General features: G+C 53.1%; 4 protein-coding genes across 4 annotated transcripts; 3 read left to right on the plus strand and 1 right to left on the minus strand.

Moving 5' to 3' along the window:
- Positions 1-868: 868 nt before the first annotated feature.
- Positions 869-3,307, plus strand: SPSK_01033 (pre-mRNA-splicing factor ATP-dependent RNA helicase DHX15/PRP43; the record flags this gene model as incomplete). The annotated part of the gene is made up of 1 exon (XM_016727964.1): positions 869-3,307. One exon carries the CDS (start codon positions 869-871, stop codon positions 3,305-3,307), a length of 2,439 nt encoding a protein of 812 aa, XP_016583965.1.
- Positions 3,308-7,265: 3,958 nt separating this feature from the next.
- Positions 7,266-7,986, plus strand: SPSK_01257 (uncharacterized protein; the record flags this gene model as incomplete). Its single annotated transcript, XM_016728188.1, has 2 exons — positions 7,266-7,370; positions 7,432-7,986. The coding sequence occupies 2 exons, from the start codon at positions 7,266-7,268 to the stop codon at positions 7,984-7,986; spliced, it is 660 nt and encodes a 219-aa protein (XP_016583966.1).
- A 4,471-nt stretch (positions 7,987-12,457) lies between these two features.
- Positions 12,458-13,364, plus strand: SPSK_01236 (syntaxin 7; the record flags this gene model as incomplete). Its single annotated transcript, XM_016728167.1, has 2 exons — positions 12,458-12,754; positions 12,822-13,364. The coding sequence occupies 2 exons, from the start codon at positions 12,458-12,460 to the stop codon at positions 13,362-13,364; spliced, it is 840 nt and encodes a 279-aa protein (XP_016583967.1).
- A 431-nt stretch (positions 13,365-13,795) lies between these two features.
- SPSK_01142 (uncharacterized protein) lies at positions 13,796-15,208 on the minus strand (the record flags this gene model as incomplete). The annotated part of the gene is made up of 1 exon (XM_016728073.1): positions 13,796-15,208. One exon carries the CDS (start codon positions 15,206-15,208, stop codon positions 13,796-13,798), a length of 1,413 nt encoding a protein of 470 aa, XP_016583968.1.
- Between the last annotated feature and the right edge of the window lie 371 nt (positions 15,209-15,579).

Genomic DNA, 15,579 nt, shown 5'->3' on the forward strand with positions numbered 1-15,579 from the left:
TGCAGCAACAATCCATTATCAGCCCCAAGAGGCAAAGAGGGGAAAAATAAATAAGATATAGAAATGGGTTTTCGCTTTTCTCTTTTGCCGATTCAACCAGCTGCCTCCCGTATCGTCTTGTCTGTCTTTGGTCACACGAACTGAAAACTCAAGGAGCCCCTCTGCGGTACAGCGTGGTTGGCCAGTGCGAGCAGAGTATGAAGTAACAAAATTGTCCGATAGGTGCTGTCGTGGTAATACTTCAAAAAAAAAAAAAAAAAAAAAAAAAAGAACAATCGATAACGAGCCACTACGAAGTACAGTAGCTTCGCCCGCCAGACCCTAGATTGCAGGTGCTACTCAGTAGCCGTTGGAACAAATCGCTTTCCAGTGAAGGATGTCTTTGCTATAAACCGTTTCTGCTGCCCTTGGTGATTGACGACACAGAAAACTGTACATCGCTGTGATGAAAACATCCCGAAAATTGAGCAGCGGAGGAAAGGTAGGGGTTGAGGGGATAACAGGCCTGTACAAGTCTCTCTACATGTTCACAGCGGTGCTGCACCGTAATTTAGCTCGGGATCCTGCACCGTAAAGTACCAGTACCTCACCGCCCGCCACAGGCACAAACCTCTTATCGGCCTTATCGCATTGGCCCAGAAAAAAGTTTTTAGTGGTAATCGCTCTTGGGAAACACCGACCCTGCGCGGCTGCCTTTTACAACGAACTACGACATTCCAGACGGATTTTCGCCTTTTTTTTTTGTTGGATTTGCACCAGCCAGGCCTCAAACTGACCCCAGTTTTCTTACATCTGGTTTCGTTTATTTACTTAGCAGATTCTGCCGCCCGCTCCTTCCTGTCTTTCTTTCTCCCCCTTCCTCTCCATAATGTCCAGCCTCGACAAACCTTCCTCCTCCTCACTCAGCAAAAAGCGTCACGCCCCCGACTCCGACACCGACTCCTACACCGCCGAGCTGCCCTCAATGAAGCGCAACAAGGGCGAGAACGGCGAGCGGCCGGAGAAGAGCAAGACGCCCAAGGTCGACTCAGACAGCGATGCCTCATCCGCGAAGAAGCCCGCCAAGAATCCGTACCTGGCGCACCTCGAGGACGAGGGCAGCAACGGCAACGATGGCGACGAGTTTGACCAGGACAAGGGCAAGCAGCCTCTGTACAGCAGCGACGATAACGGCTTCGCCGGCATGACGCGCCACCAGACGACGGCCGAGCAGGTCTCGCGGGTTGAGCACGAAGAGTACAACGCATTCACGGGCCGCCGGCACACGCAGCAGTACTTCCGCATCCTCGAGACGCGCAAGGGCCTGCCGGTGCACAAGCAGCGCCAGGAGTTTTTGGACATGTACCACAGCACGCAGATTCTCGTGTTTGTCGGCGAGACGGGTTCGGGCAAGACGACCCAGATTCCCCAGTACATTCTCTACGATGATATGCCGCAGCTGAACCGCAAGATGGTTGCGTGCACACAGCCGCGGCGAGTCGCCGCCATGTCCGTCGCACAGCGTGTGGCCGATGAGCTGGACGTCAAGCTCGGCGAAGAAGTCGGCTACAGCATCCGTTTCGAGAACTGCACAGGGCCCAAGACGCTGCTCAAGTACATGACCGATGGTCAGCTGCTGCGCGAGTCCATGAACGACCCGGACCTGTCGCGCTACAGCTGCATCATGATCGACGAGGCGCACGAGCGCACGCTGGCCACCGACATTCTGATGGCGCTGCTCAAGGGCCTGGCGCTCCGCCGGTCGGACCTCAAGATTGTCATCATGTCCGCGACCCTCGACGCGCAAAAGTTCCAGCGCTATTTCCACAACGCACCACTCCTGGCCGTGCCCGGTCGTACGCACCCGGTCGAGATCTTCTACACGCCCGAGCCCGAGAAGGACTACGTCGAGGCGGCCGTGCGCACGGTGCTGCAGATCCACGCGACCGAGCCCGAGGGCGACATCTTGCTCTTCCTCACAGGCGAGGACGAGATTGAGGACGCGTGCCGACGCATCAACCTCGAGACGGACGAGATGATCCGCGAGTCGGACGCGGGTCCCATGACGGTGTACCCCTTGTATGGCTCGCTTCCACCGCACCAGCAGCAAAAGATATTTGACAAGGCACCCGAAGCGTTCAAGAAGGGCGGCCGGCCGGGCCGCAAGTGCATCGTGTCGACCAACATTGCCGAGACGAGTTTGACGATTGACGGCATTGTGTACGTGGTGGATCCGGGCTTCAGCAAACAAAAAATCTACAACCCGCGGATCCGCGTCGAGTCGCTGCTCGTGACCCCTATCTCGCGCGCATCGGCCAAGCAGCGCGCGGGTCGTGCCGGTCGTACGCGGCCTGGCAAGTGCTTCCGGCTGTACACGGAGAAGGCGTTCAAGCAGGACCTCATTGAGCAGACATACCCCGAGGTGCTGCGGTCGAACCTGAGCAACACCATTCTGGAGCTGAAGAAGCTGGGCGTGGACGACCTGGTGCACTTTGACTTTATGGACCCGCCACCGCCAGAGACCATGATGCGCGCGCTCGAGGAGCTCAACTACTTGGCGTGCCTGGACGACGAAGGCGAGCTGACGCAGCTCGGCAACTTGGCGAGCGACTTCCCGCTGGACCCGTCGCTGGCCGTGATGCTAATCACATCGCCCGAGTTCTACTGCTCCAACGAGATTTTGTCAATTGTATCGTTGCTGTCGGTGCCGCAGCTGTTTTTGCGACCGGCCGCGGCGCGTAAGCGGGCAGACGACGCTAAGGCGCAGTTCACACATCCGGACAGCGACCACCTGACGCTCCTCAACGTGTACCACGCCTTCAAGGGCGAGGAGCTCAAGGGCACGACGGACATGCGCAAGTGGTGCCACGAGTGGTTCTTGTCCTACCGGCACCTGTCGACGGCGGACGACGTGCGGACGCAGCTCAAGTCGTACATGGAGTCGCACGGCATCGAGCTGGTGAGCACGCCGTGGGGAGACAGGGACTACTACACCAACATCCGGCGGGCGCTGGTGTCGGGCTTTTTCATGCAGGTGGCGCACCGGCAGGCGACGGGCAAGATCTATCGCACGATCAAGGACAACCAGCCGGTGATCATCCACCCGAGCACGGGCTTGTCGACAGATTTCGAGTGGGTGGTGTACAACGAGTTTGTGCTTACGAGCAAGCAGTACATCCGGACGGTTACGGGCGTCAAGCCGGAGTGGCTGCTGGACATTGCGCCCAACTACTACGATCTGTCGTCGTTTGACGAAGGCGAGGCCAAGATTGCGCTCAAGCGCGTGGCCGACAAGATCAAGCGGAGAGAGGCCGTGCGGTCTGCATGATTCGACATCTTTTTTTGAACTGGATTTATGTTTGTTGAATGTTTGTATCGGCGTGTTAAACAGGGCTCATTTTATCAAGGTTTTTTTTATTTGCATGTCTTGTATCTTGTTGTCCATTGGCCCAGGAAAAAGAAATAAGGACACATCGGGGTGGGAGCACAGCGAGTGCAACCAAACAATAGACATCTTATTTAATATTGCTCGCCGAAAATTCATGTGCTCACGAAAATGAGCGCGATGAAAGAAGAGATGAGATGCCCGAACCGAGTGCTACGTCCTCGTCGACCCAGCCTCGATGTGGAGTCTCCTGGCAGTAAATGCAACGCGAGCATTTGATGAGAGTACACTTGATGAGAGTACATATGTGCATATACCGTTTTGAGCAAACAGTACATACGAAGTACAACGCACAACCTGGTACACGGAGATACAGGTAGTGGAGGCTTCCGCCGTTGAGAAACTCGATGGGTATGGCATAATGTGTTGTATCATGAACTCTTTGTTCTACGCCGCGCCATATATGCATCCCGTACTTGGTATTTGAACATGCCTCACCGAGGGAAACATGTGACAATAGCAGAAGATTAAGGAAAAAGGAAAAAGAAAAAGAGATGCACCTCAGTGACTTGCACCAGCTGACCATTGTCACAACAATGGCAACCAAGGACGCGTCGAATAAGAAAAGTGACGAGAAAGAAATATGGGTAAGCCAAATTAAACTCTAATAAGTCTTTTTTTTATCCCGCGTTAAGCAGCTGCATGTGGTGCACGCGACGCACAATGTCATGTGCTCGCCACGGGGTTGTCAAGACGGAGCCGCATCTTTTTTTTTGTGTTTGTCTTCGCCATGGGTTGTACGGAGATTTTTACTCTTTTCTATTTCGTTTTTTTACTTATGCCATTCTTATTTCCTATTTGTTCTGTGAGTTCTTGATGGGCAAGGGTTCCTTCCTGCTGTAGTAAAGAACAACCGAAGAAAAGAAAAGATGCATGCCGATCTCGATCAGACAGGCATGAGTTGAACGGCTGGACTGCATGGCCGGATTGACAAGGCCCCCCCCTGTGAAGAATCGTGTCCTTTGGAATACGACATACATACGTCGTAGAACAGCATATGTGGACTCGAGAAAAAAGAAGACGAGAAGCACAGAGGAGCTTGGTGGACCTTGGCCTGGTTGAATTGGGCTTTTCGTCTGATTACTCTCACTAAAAAGGGAATAGTAAACTACCAGGGAACAGCTGCGGTTGGCAGAGGACGGACGGATAGTTCATTAGCTCTGCCCTCCTTCATCCCCTGCACATGCACCTTGCCAGGTTAGGCCCAGGCCACTTTAACGAACCCTGGTTCTCCCGCCAGGCCATACTGAAAGCGGGTTTTCAAGCGAGGCAGGGAAGTGAGCGAGACAAGCCACAAACACAAAAAGAAACAAAAGGAAAAGAAGGAAGACGGGGAGAGAAACAAAGGAAGCAACGGAAGCAAGGGACGGGATGAGGGAAGCAAGGATCACAGGAGCAAGGACACACGGACGCTACGCACGGCGCAACGCACGTTCCATTCGTTTGTAAAGCTGGCAGGCACATCTTTTTCGTCTACATGTACGACGAACGGAGTATTACATGGTACAATAGTAAATTGGCAGTCCCTACGGAGATCCGGGGCAAGACAGCATGTCACGGTTCACCAGATGAACAGTTGAGCAGTTCAATGGCCTTCCACTTTACCCTGCGTGCCCTGCCATCTACGACGTGTCATATCTCATCCACAAAACCGGTCGTGGTGTGTGTTGTAGAACGGTTTTATCTGTCAAGACCAGAGTAGTAATTGCGCGGCAAGGAGGTGGCCATGCAAAAATCTGCAACGAAAAACCAAGGTGGAAGGCATCTTCATCGCGTATCATTTTACTTTTCTGTTTACTGTTCCGGACATCTTCTCTTTACTTTCGTGTTGGCTTTCGTACTTTTCGGGCCTCCGTATGTTTCCACCCACTCTCCTCGGGCTCCATCTCAGCTGACAGCTTCCAATGTTCCCACGCTTGTCTGCTCCGACATCGAAGCAACCATACGCGGCGAGATACATCCGTAAATTACGCAGTGCCCGATTCAAACTAGTCGCGCCAATAGTAGTAGGTCTAAGGCGAAGGCCGTTGAGAGAGTTGTTGCTCTTGTTTCGAACCTTTGCAATCACATGGAAGAGGGACGAGAAATGAGTCTTTCCACGGAACATGTCGTTATAAGCTGTGAGCTGTTCTTGTGTCCACCCAAGATGTTCTTGAAGATAGGGTCGGATGACAGGTGTCTTACACGGACTCTAAAGGGAAGACATGTCGAGAGACAACATTCGAAATAAAGGTGGCGCAAAAGATACACCTGCAATACCCCGTCGATACAAGCCACTAAGAATTACTCCTGTCCCTTTACTGTGTACAATCTCATTTCGTGTCGAGTGCCGGCTGGGACGCGCCCTTGCTCGACCCATGAGAAAAGAAACCACCTCCCTGTCTTCTACGTCTTGCCTGGGAAGAAGGATTTCCGGAGTGGTGTGTAGCCCAAATTGGACTCGATTCGCAACTTGTTCTTCGCGGAGTGTGATCTCTGTCTGTACGTCGTACCTGAAATAAAATACAAACTGCGGAGTCTTATTATTGTTCTCCTCGGGATTCACTTTTATTGACCCTTGCCCTTTAAGGTGCCAAAAGTGAGCATGGGTTCTGCCAAGCGTGTGGAAGCTCCCCCATCCGAGCTTCCTGCAACGCTTGGAGGATTGCTCGGACGGCCATGGAAGTGGGTAGGAAGGCTTGGTCTGTGGGTGTGGGATGGGGCTAATATTACAGAACGTACTGTGTACTAGGTGCTCAGTAACAATAGGTAGAGATAAAAGAAGATACAGTCCTAAAAATAGGGGAAAATAAGAAAGTGACGACGCCTTGCTGAATAAATGACAAATGGGCCCCGTCGAATTAAAAAGAGCATTGTGCTTCTTTGGGTTTGGCACTACAGGCACGGACAAGCTTTGCGTCGTCCTGCTGTGGGGAGGAGACGAAGAAGGGTGGAGAGCTGAGAGCAATATCATGGCCAAGCGCCCCGACCTCGAACCGTTCGTAGACGCAAGTCGTGGATGGTGGCCTGGGACGTCAAAGATGAAGGAGTCTGGCTACTAACCTATTGTCGAATTTGATATTATGTGCGTCGTACTTCGTACTTTGAAGTCGTATCACTTTGCCGTTTTGTAGAAATTCCTGTAAATATATGATTGTCAGATGTGCCTCCTGGTCATCATTTTTATTTCATCTCTGGCACCTTTCACTACCTTTTTCCTATTCAACTGTCAAGCTCAATCTTGCTCATTATCAACGAATACCAACCCGAGCCTCCTCGAAGAACAAAAACAGTCTCCGCCTGGTCCGCGCTCAACTTATCGACGCATTCGCACACGACAAGGCTGTCTGGAGCTTAATCCGGCGTACCAGCCAGCCTACTCACTTGTTCACGTCATCATATTTTTAAGTATTATTTCGTTTTTATTAGACACTTCATCTCGGCATATGAAGGTGAAGGCTACGCCTCAGGGGCCAACATCTGTTGGGACAGCAATCTATTGTGTTGCTGTAATGTCGCTTGTTTGCCTCGCAGCTTGCGGAAAATAACATCTAGCTGTTTGGCTCCGTCTCGGCGGCGTCTCCGTTTGTCTTTTTTGGGGGGGTTTTCGTGTTGTTGTTGCACAGATATTGTCTCACGTGTTGCAGTAATAGCTGTCAACTGTCATCAGCACAACGACGTTCCTTCCCCATCGACCTCACCGTTTGCCAGTGGCACCTTCTCGTATCCAGTCTGCTATTTATACACCCTTCGCACCTTCCGCTCCTGTCTCAGAACCATCTGCTTCCCTCAAGACATTTTCATTCTCTCTGTCTCCGTTACAACATCCCAACTCTTTTTGCCTTTACATACTTTGCCCATCATGAGCGGCAGCGGCGGATTCTACAAGTATCGATGCAAGTACTTTATGACACACGACTGCCCTAACTGGGTGTTTGTGAACTATGCACCTTGTGCCGACTGCTGTGTGAGTAGCCCCCTTCTTGTTTCCCCCCTACGGTGATCTCACATCTGACCATACTCAACAGGCTGCTGGACGGGACGCCGACGAAATGCGCGACGACGGTCAGTCGTCCGGCTTTTACCACAGCCACCACGCACTTTACGCAGCGGCACCCGAGTTCGAGATTGGCGTGCCCCTCTTCCAGGATGGTATCCTGAGCTACTCGCTGGCCCGCCTCACTTCGAGCCTCGAGCCAGGCTCCGACTTTGCCTCGTGGACGACCCACCAGCCGCCGATGTCTGCCGGCCTCTCGTCGTCCAATCCGTCTCAGGACGCGCCGCAGGGACAGGACTTTCAGCACGTTCACAGCGGCCAGAACCGTCAGCACGCGCCTTTCAGCAACGATCAGCAGTCCCATGGCTATCACCAACTGCGTCAAACACCCCAGTTCCCCCATCAGCCACATCCACCACCACAACTGATTAAGCTCCAGGGTAGCAGCCCGGGCAGGCAGACGGCAGAGATAAAGATGCAGCTGCCACCCCATGCTGCCATCAGAGCCTTCCCCGTGGCCACGGCTACGGGAGGCATTGGCGACGTGATGCCGACCGGCGCCGCTCCCGGTCTGCTTCTGTACTGAAGTGGTCTCGGAGAAAAGTGCCTAGAAAGAGTCTAGCACTCATTTGGCGTTTCTTTTGTCTTCTGTTTAATTGGTTTCTTCCTTCAGTCTTCCCAGTTTGCTTATTTGTATCATTTGTAATATTGAAATCTCACGGCCTTAACTGTATTTTGGAAGGAAAGGAGACGACAGTTTTCTACTGCAGGAGTTTGTCCCTCAAGGGAACCTGGACAAATATGTTGGACCATTTGTCTTTCGTTGATATTTTAGCGCTCTCTCCTGCAACTTTCTTTGTCTCAATGGATGTTCCTATTTTTATTCTCCTTTTTTGTCAGTGCCTTATTATGTTTTTTTTTTTTTGTTAAATTCCATCTCCATCATCATACCATCATCTACCTACATTAAAACGACATCGAATTAATCCTAATCAACGCGATGGCCTTTTACTTGTTACTTCCAGTCAGCGTCATTATTATTATGATTTTTCCTTTTAAATATTATGCATTTCCGTTTGATTTCTTATTTTCTTAATTTATTTGTGACAGAATACAAGGATGCCTCGCCAATGGCCTATCGTCCACAGTACGGTTGCAGCCGCCCAGTTTGGGAATGCAATCTATCAGGGGTTCGCGTTCACGAAAGCCTAAAATAGGTAAATAAAGGAAAGTGATAATGTAATTGCTATATCCCACAACATTCTAAAAAAGGGAATATGGACAAAATGGTATAGAGGAAACATTGGATCCTGCTGCCTATGACCGTCAGCATCCAATGTCCACAACCTACTTTTTGGGGGTTATTCTGAAAGTACGATCGTCTGGGCCGAAACTTCCGAAGAACCCTTCCAGGAAATCAGACTGAGGCCTTTATCGGGTGCAGAGGTGTTTAAATACCACCGGACGCTCTACATTGTAATGTGGTCAGTGAAAGGGAAAATAATACACGTCTCTTTTACTCTGTACTTTGGGCGTTGCTACGACGTGAGTGGGCCATGGTTGCAGAGAAGCAACGGCTACAAAATGCAACGGCTGTCTAAACCAAACGCTTTGCATATGCAACCACTTAACCAAATTTGTTAAGATAGACAGGCCCCCTCCGGGATTTTTCTTGAGGCAGACGTCCTCAAACTACAATGGGCAAGTCGTATTAGAAGCGCTTCGCACAATTTTACAGTGTTTAAGTGATTCTCAAGTGGGTTTAATCAGAGGGGAGTGATGCTTGTAACGGTGTTGGCGGGCGGGGTGGAGAAGACACTGACACGTCGAGGACCTGCATGGTATGTTAGCCCGTAAATATCAAAACAACACAACGACTTGGAAAGAGAAAGGGGAGACGTATCCTCTACCGCTGAGAGGGGCTGCTCATTCCGCACCATGTTGCAGGAGAGAAGAGCAGCCAGGACCGGCTTGCCACAAAAAGCACACGTCCTTTTCACCAAAGTTGTGAAGAAAATGAAGATGGCTGCATCATCGGCCGAGTAGAGAACTTGTCCCTCCTCCCCTATTTCAGAGACGACGATGCGACCTTCAACTCGTCCTCCCCTCTCCCCTTTCGACTCCATTCATCCCTTCTCACCTCCCCTCTCGCGAAACGATCTTGCTAGATTCGACAAAAAAGACACTGAACACCAAGACGAGTACGAAACTCTGACTCCAACTCAACGATGGGTCCCGGATGCTCGTCTCCCTGTCTGTCTCCAACGGAAGATGGGCTCCGCATGAAAGAGAAAAGAAAAGATGAGGGTGCTTGAAAGCGCAGAGTAATGGGAGAAGTGTCGATGGTAGCAAGAGGACCACTCTCGATTGCTTGACCGCGTGCAAGCCACTTCTTTTCTTCCCGGTCAGCCAGATTGCCCCTCAGACTAGCCTTGTCTCGACAGCTGCAACCTCGTCGCCCGAAGTGAAAGACCCATCGACCGAGCATGCGAGATACATCAGCCAACATACCCCCCAGAAGCATAAGGGACGCTTGCATCGTCAGACCATAAGCAGGAATTCGCTACCGTAGTTACCCGCCCCTTGGGATCATGGAGGCCACGATCCAATGTGAGCCACAAAAGAAGGTTGATCTGTCCGTAAAACATCTAGCCACGAGGGATAAGATTTTGATGGTTCCTTTTCCGTTGACGCTTTTGAAGAGACTCCAACACCCAGCGATGAAACTGGAACAGGTCTCAAGTTGCACGCAACAAGAGAATGAAGAGAAAGCCGAAAAGAATCCGTATTTGTTGAGCGCAGCCAAAATCACCCGTAAAAGCAAAAGCGCTGTCATCTCTGTGAGGGGGAAGTCTCCTGGCGCAAGTGGGGAAAGACCGTCATGCGAACTAGGGGACCCAGAGATATAAAAGGACTAAAGGAATCTTGAGCGGCTGATCGGTGTTGCGACTCTTGCAGGAGACGCGACAGGCGGGCCGACATCAATATCCTTTATTTGTGGCGCCTTCACAACCCAGGCACATATTTCAGCGCGGGGGCCGGTAGTGAAGCTAATGCGTCTGGTCGGAAGGGGGTCACGTTGCCACATGCAATCGACTTCCCATCTTCGCGTCTATGGACAGCGGTAAAACGGAAAGGGACGACATGGGCGAACGACCCGCCGTCTTTTTGCACAGGCAGAACCGCACAAGAGGACAGGACGGAGCCGGTGGAGGTCGGAGCGAGACGGGGGCGGGGCATGAGACAGCAGCGACCGCAAGAGTGTGATAATATTTTCCAGATCCTGCACGGAGCAGCCCAAGAGACTTGGAGTACCGGGGAACGTGACAACGAAAGGCGAATATGAAAGGCCCAACAGCACGGTGTTTCCCGCGCGTAGCCGACTACTAGTTGCCCGACAAAAAAATGAAAATGAAACACCCATGCTGTTGCCGTTGTAGCCAATGTTGCGTTCCACTCCGCCCTGGGAGGTATAGCGAAAGGAAAAAGAGTACCACGCGGTGAGGCTGCTGTTGTCTGTTGTGCCTCCATAAAAAAATGTCGTGGTGCTTCTCGACAATTCGCCACGCGGCAACCCAAACAAGATTGTTGTGTCGACCAAGGATTGTGGTATCTTTCCAGCCACGCTGCCTGACGAGCGACCTCAGGCCAGAGGTTCTTATCATACTGGCTCATGGGTCCACGTTCCTTGCCTACCGGGATATGACATCCCAGTAACTGGAAATTTCTCTGCCCCTGAGGGTAGTGGCTGTCGCTCTCCCATTCAAGTCGCCCCTGTGTGCCGTACCGGTCACCACGAAGCGGCTACCCCGTCTACCAAGCACCCTTGAACCACTTTTCAGCGGCGAGGCCGGGACCGGGCAGAAATGCAAATGGTGGGTAGCAGGGTGCCGTTCCGTTTTCGATTCTTTTCAGAAAAGAGTGGGAACGGAGTTCCCCACGACCACCATCCACGCAAGGTAGACCACGACAGGCTAGAAAGCTTTGGCAAGCACGGGGAGGAGAAGAACGGTCAGAAACCAGCACTGCGAGAGTGAACCAAAACGGACGCAAAGCTGGCCAACACCTTTCGGTGCAGACCCTTTCCACGTGTACTTAGTTAGGGTTAAGCAACGGTGAGTCCCGCTAAACTTTGGGTGTGGCAGTACGATGGGTGACAGATCAGGTCTCTTTGGGCGGGCGAAAATCGGTCGTGATGGCTTTTGTTCTGTGTTGACGGGCAGACTTTGTCCAGGTCGTAGGACCTTGTACTTATCGAGGGCACATTGCTCTCCCTGGGCCCGGGCATCGGAGGAGATTCGATTGTCGTAGTAGTCTGGCGAGGCTTTGTCTGGTGATGGGGAGAAAGAACGAAAAGGAAAACGAAAGAAAAGAAGGAGAGCTCGTGAGGAAAGCAAACTGTGGGTAGTGTTTACTTACGCGACGCGCAGCCAATCACGCGTCGAGCTTGGGACAGCTCCAACGCTTATCTCTTTCCTCGTTAGACAGGAAGGGTCACGTGAAGTGTTTGCACTCCAGTATGTCACTTCTACTTTACAATAAAATTGAGCAGCACCTCCCAACTCTGAGTATCTCTTGCGTTGTACATTAAGACGATTTTTAACAATGTATTGATCTTTTCATTTACTATGCTAGATAGCAATAAGAGCCGCGACGTTGAAGGAAGAGCACTGTGGCAAGTCCATAGCACGCTTTGAATGTCAAGAGTGATGCATTGTGCAGACCCACTTGCAACACGTGATCGGCAAAATGGACCAATTAGATGGCGTTATATCCTCTCTTCCTGCGCCTCTTCTCGTATGAATTCCAGGCAACGCCTGAGAGCCTTCAGCCGCCCACCTCCGAAACGTCATCGCCTCCTCTCGAGATTCCACAGTCGACGGTTCGACGTTCGACATCCACCGTCTGCTGCTTACCCCGTCCCAACGACCGTCCATCTTTCGCGCAGCGCAAACTCTCCGCTCTTCCTTTGATTGCGTCTTCGACCATTGTTTATTCCACAACGGCCACATCCAGCAATCGGCAACGACGACAAATATCTCGCTCCAATCGCCCGAATGTCGTTTGATCAGCTCTCTTCAATGGAGGCCGGCCGCCGGCGCGGCGGTGGCGGCAGCGGCGGACAGTACTCGGACGACCCAGACTTTCAGAATCTCGCGCAGCAGCTGAGCAACAAGCTGTTCAAGCTGCAGGGGAACATTGCCAACCTGAGCCGCGATATTGGCCATCTGGGCACCCGGCAGGATAACGCGCGCGTGCGCGAGCGTGTCAACGACGTTCTTGAAGAGTCGCGCGAGATGTTCAAGGAAGTCGGTGAGGGTGTCAAGAAGGTGCAGGGCTGGGATGATGTGACGGTAGGTTCGACCACTGTGCTTTACACGAAATCTTGAAAAGACAACAAACGAACTGCTAACAGTTTAGCCCACGCAACGGTACCAGCAGCAGAAGCTGTCCCGCGAGTTCCAGGGCGCCCTGTCCGAGTTCCAGACCCTGCAGCGGCAGGCACTTGAGAAGGAGAAGGCGTCCGTGTCGGCAGCGCGGGCAGCTGCCGATGAGGGCGGCGATGCATCTGGCGGCACGACTGGCGCTGGCGGCCAGCCGCTCCAGCAGCAACAGCAGCTGGAGCAGCAGCAGGAGCTGGCACGGCTGGCGCCTCAGGACGAGGTTGACTTCCAGGAGGCTCTTATCATTGAGCGCGAGGACGAGATCCGCAACATCGAGCAGGGTGTGGGCGATCTCAACGTGCTGTTTACGCAGGTGGCCACGATGGTGCACGAGCAGGGCGAACAACTGGACAACATTGCGGACAACGTTGAGAATGTGCGGTCGGACACACGTGGTGCGGACTACGAGCTGCGGTCGGCGGCGCGGTACCAGCGCAACGCCCGTAGCAAGGCCTGCTGCCTGCTGCTGGTGCTCTCGGTCATCCTGACTATTGTTCTGTTGGCCGTGTTCCTCGGTTGAGAGAGGCCCTGCCCCGAACACGCGTCCCTGTCTCTCGACTTCCAGTCCCCTCATTTGCACTTCCTGCGCCGGCATGGCGTTTTATGGTCTGCTTCAACTGCTTCTCTGCCTCTGCTCTTGTACCCCCGGCGTTGTTGGCTTCTATTATATTCCTGGCCTCTCTTCAATTTCCTTCTGCGTCTGATACACCGTGATCCTTCCCATTTTACAGACATCACAAAGATTTTGTTATTCACAACACATGCCAAGCTTGTCTCAGTACCATCATTTTTTTATTTGTTCCAAATCTCATTTTCTCGTTTGCTGTATTTGTTGTACATATCGCATATGACAAGATAATGGCATAGTCTGTCTTTACGCAAAGGTCTCTGCATAGATTTTATGTTTCATGCCTCCAATAGATATCATGTTCTTGATCGTAAAATGGCATCTCAGTGCTTCTCGGAAGGCCTGCCTGCCGGTGTCCGAGGCCTGATCCAGGGCATGTCTTGGCTGAGAGACGGCCTGCTCGTGCCGCTGCGCAATGGCCGGAGGAGACGTATGCAGCGCGTGATGATAAGTGTGGCTACGGCAGACGACAGCCAGTAGAGATGGATGGCAGCCGGGAATTGCAGCGTCAGAGGACCAACACAGAGCGACAAAAGGAGCAGGGTGCGCAGCATAGCTTGTGCGCCTTTGGACTCTATTGCAACGGCACCGCTCGAGCTTGCTGCCGGCTTAAGTCCAAAGAGCGCCCGGCGAGCGGCGTCCGTCTTCGGAAGGATGTTGACAACCAGTGCAGCCGACAGCGCAAACGGAAGAACATAGTAAGGATCGGCCACGGTGAGATCAGGGAACCACAAACAGCCGCCCGTAGCAAAAGTAGGGTCCACTAGCGACGAGACGCTGTCGGTGGCCGTCGACGGTGACGCTGCACTTGCAATGGACGCAACGTCCACGTTTTCTGCCGACGCCGAGGCGGCCGCAGCAGCAGCAGCAGTTGCGGAGGCGCTTGTCTCTGCAGCACCAGCAGCACCAGTCCCACCGCTACGGAACAGCAGGCCCAGCAGACCCGTTGGTGCACCGCACATTCGCCGGATGGCCTCTATCACGACAAGCCATGGCGGCAGCGAGAGGATGTTGCTATACAATTTCCACTGCTGCACGCCAAAGGCCCCGAATACACGGCTGGCGGTTTTTCTGTACCGCTTCAAAACCTCCACCTGAGTTTTCGGCGTTGGCAGACCCTGTCGTGACCGCAACTTCTGCTCGTTGATAATCTCTTTGCCGTGCAGAGTGGTCCAGGCTTGAAGCAGCGGCGTAAGGAGTTCGCGCCTGATCACAAGATTGCGGGCGTGCAGTGAGAAGGGCAGGCGGAACACGAGGTTGACACCCAGCGCGACGAGCGGGATGGTGACGTACCACGGCGTGTGGGAGACGGCGTGCAGCTGAGCAATGGCAGCCTCGGCGGCGTCGACGGTGGCATTCGCGATTGACGCAAAGTGAAACGACCGGCGTGCGCTCGCTGTCTGGAGCTGCAGCTGGCGGTGGCGGCACAATGGCTCGCCGGACAACAACGACTGTCTTGGCCGTGTCCGCTGGCCCGAGAGGCTGCGTGGTGTCGGCGTTGGTGGCTGTGGTCTCGATGAGAATGACCGATGTAGAGTCTGTGATGGTTGTTGGCCCGTGACGGGCGCCGGGGACGGTAATGTCGCTGCGGCAGCCCGGAGGGCACACAAGCTGCGCGCAGAAGGCTGCACCATGTTCATTGTCAGACAGCGGTGTGCAGTCCGGTCTGCTCTCTTGTTGTGGACTGTTCGCTCGACTGCAGTCCTAGAAGGCTGTGAGAACCGAGCCTGGCCCATAGAGACGACATGAAGCTCTGCACTTTCTGCGACTCTCATTCGCTAGAGGCCTTCAAGCGGGCTTGCCGTTTCGGGAAGAGGGCCACAGGGCCACCTAGCAGTCGGGCTAGGGCGGCACAGGCGCCACACCTCCCCCCTGTAGACACATGCTAGAAGGCTTGGCTGTCGCGCGTTTAAGGCTCGAATTACGGCTGTAGCACGGTGGATGCACTGACGGTATTAAATTTACGCGGGCGGGCGGGAGTACGGAGTAATTACTTTGGGTGTGGCGTGGGTCCTAGAAAGGGACAGCTCGCTATTTGGGATGTTTTGCATCGCTGTTTCGACGCCACCAATAGCTTCCTGCGTTTCTTCCTCGCCTCTTGTTCAAC

This window comes from Sporothrix schenckii, assembly GCF_000961545.1.
Source record: "Sporothrix schenckii 1099-18 chromosome Unknown Cont48, whole genome shotgun sequence".
NCBI lineage: Eukaryota > Fungi > Ascomycota > Sordariomycetes > Ophiostomatales > Ophiostomataceae > Sporothrix > Sporothrix schenckii.